At 62.4% G+C, this 1,028-nt stretch overlaps 1 protein-coding gene across 1 annotated transcript in view; it reads right to left on the reverse strand.

Moving 5' to 3' along the window:
* Nucleotides 1-1,028, reverse strand: part of ETH_00036015 (uncharacterized protein) — a gene marked incomplete at both ends in the record, with an annotated part of 2,899 nt that overhangs the window by 1,779 nt on the left and 92 nt on the right. Inside the window, one exon of the mRNA XM_013375618.1 lies at nt 1-1,027. Coding sequence (XP_013231072.1) covers nt 1-1,027 — 1,027 coding nt within the window. The remainder of the gene's footprint in view (nt 1,028) is intronic.

Genomic DNA, 1,028 nt, shown 5'->3' on the forward strand with positions numbered 1-1,028 from the left:
GAAAGACTAGAAGAAAGGGCATCAAGGGCGACCTCGTTGCCTTTCGTGTAGAGCCACTCTGTATGCTCTGCTGCTGCTGCTGCTGCTGCTGCAGCTGCTGCTGCTGCTGCTGCAGGACTGTCGCCGCGCTGCTGCTGCAGCAGTTCCAGCGCCCTCGTTATGCTGCCATAAGGATCAATTTCTGCTCTTTCTTCCCTGACTTTCCAGTAGGCCAGAAAGGGCTGCAGCGCCTGCTGCAGCTTCTTCTCGCGAGAGCTGCCTTCTGCTGTTGCTGCTGCTGCTGCTGCTGCTGCGGTCCGCTTGACTTGCCCATCAGGACACACCCATAGAGACTCCGCCTCGCCGCCGCCCACAACCAGCACGTGCTGGTCCTGCGCAGACAACACGCTGCTGCTGCTGCTGCTGCTGCTGCTGCTGCCTGCTGCTGTGGTGGCATCTGCTTCGCTCTCCTCTCCGGTCCCCTCCTGCTTCACAAATGCAGCAGCAGCAGCAGCAGCGGGTGTGCCGCAGGCCGCAGCCATAACAAGTCTTTCGCGGTCAATTCGCTGCTGCACTTTTGCTGCTGCTGCTGCTTCTGCTGCTGCCCAGGCAGCAGACTGCTGCTGGCAGGCTTCCGCAAGCGCAACAGCTCTTGCTGACGCTGCTGCTGCTGCAGCAGACGGCTGCTGCGGCAGCAGCAGCAGGGCTGCAGCACTATCTCTGCTGTCTCCCCAAGAACAGTTATGGGCCCCAGTTTGGTCGAGCAGCAGCACCTGCTGCTGCTGCGGCTGCTGCTGGTCTTGCCAGGCACTTGTGTCGACAGTTGCTGCCTCTGGGTCAAGTCCTGCTGCTGCTGCTTCTGCTTCTGCTGCTGCTGCTGCTGCTGCTGCTTCTGCTGCAGCACGCGCCTTAGCCAGCCGTCGACGCCTTGAGCTTGCACTCATTCCCGGCGGCCTGCCCCCTGGATTAGTTGCTGGCAGCAGCACAGCAGCAGCAGCTGCTGCTGCTGCTTCTGCAGGGCTTAGCGGCAGCCGCGAGGGGGGGCCGGC

The sequence above is a fragment of the Eimeria tenella genome, genomic scaffold, assembly GCF_000499545.2.
Source record: "Eimeria tenella Houghton genomic scaffold, Eth_scaff2914, whole genome shotgun sequence".
NCBI lineage: Eukaryota > Apicomplexa > Conoidasida > Eucoccidiorida > Eimeriidae > Eimeria > Eimeria tenella.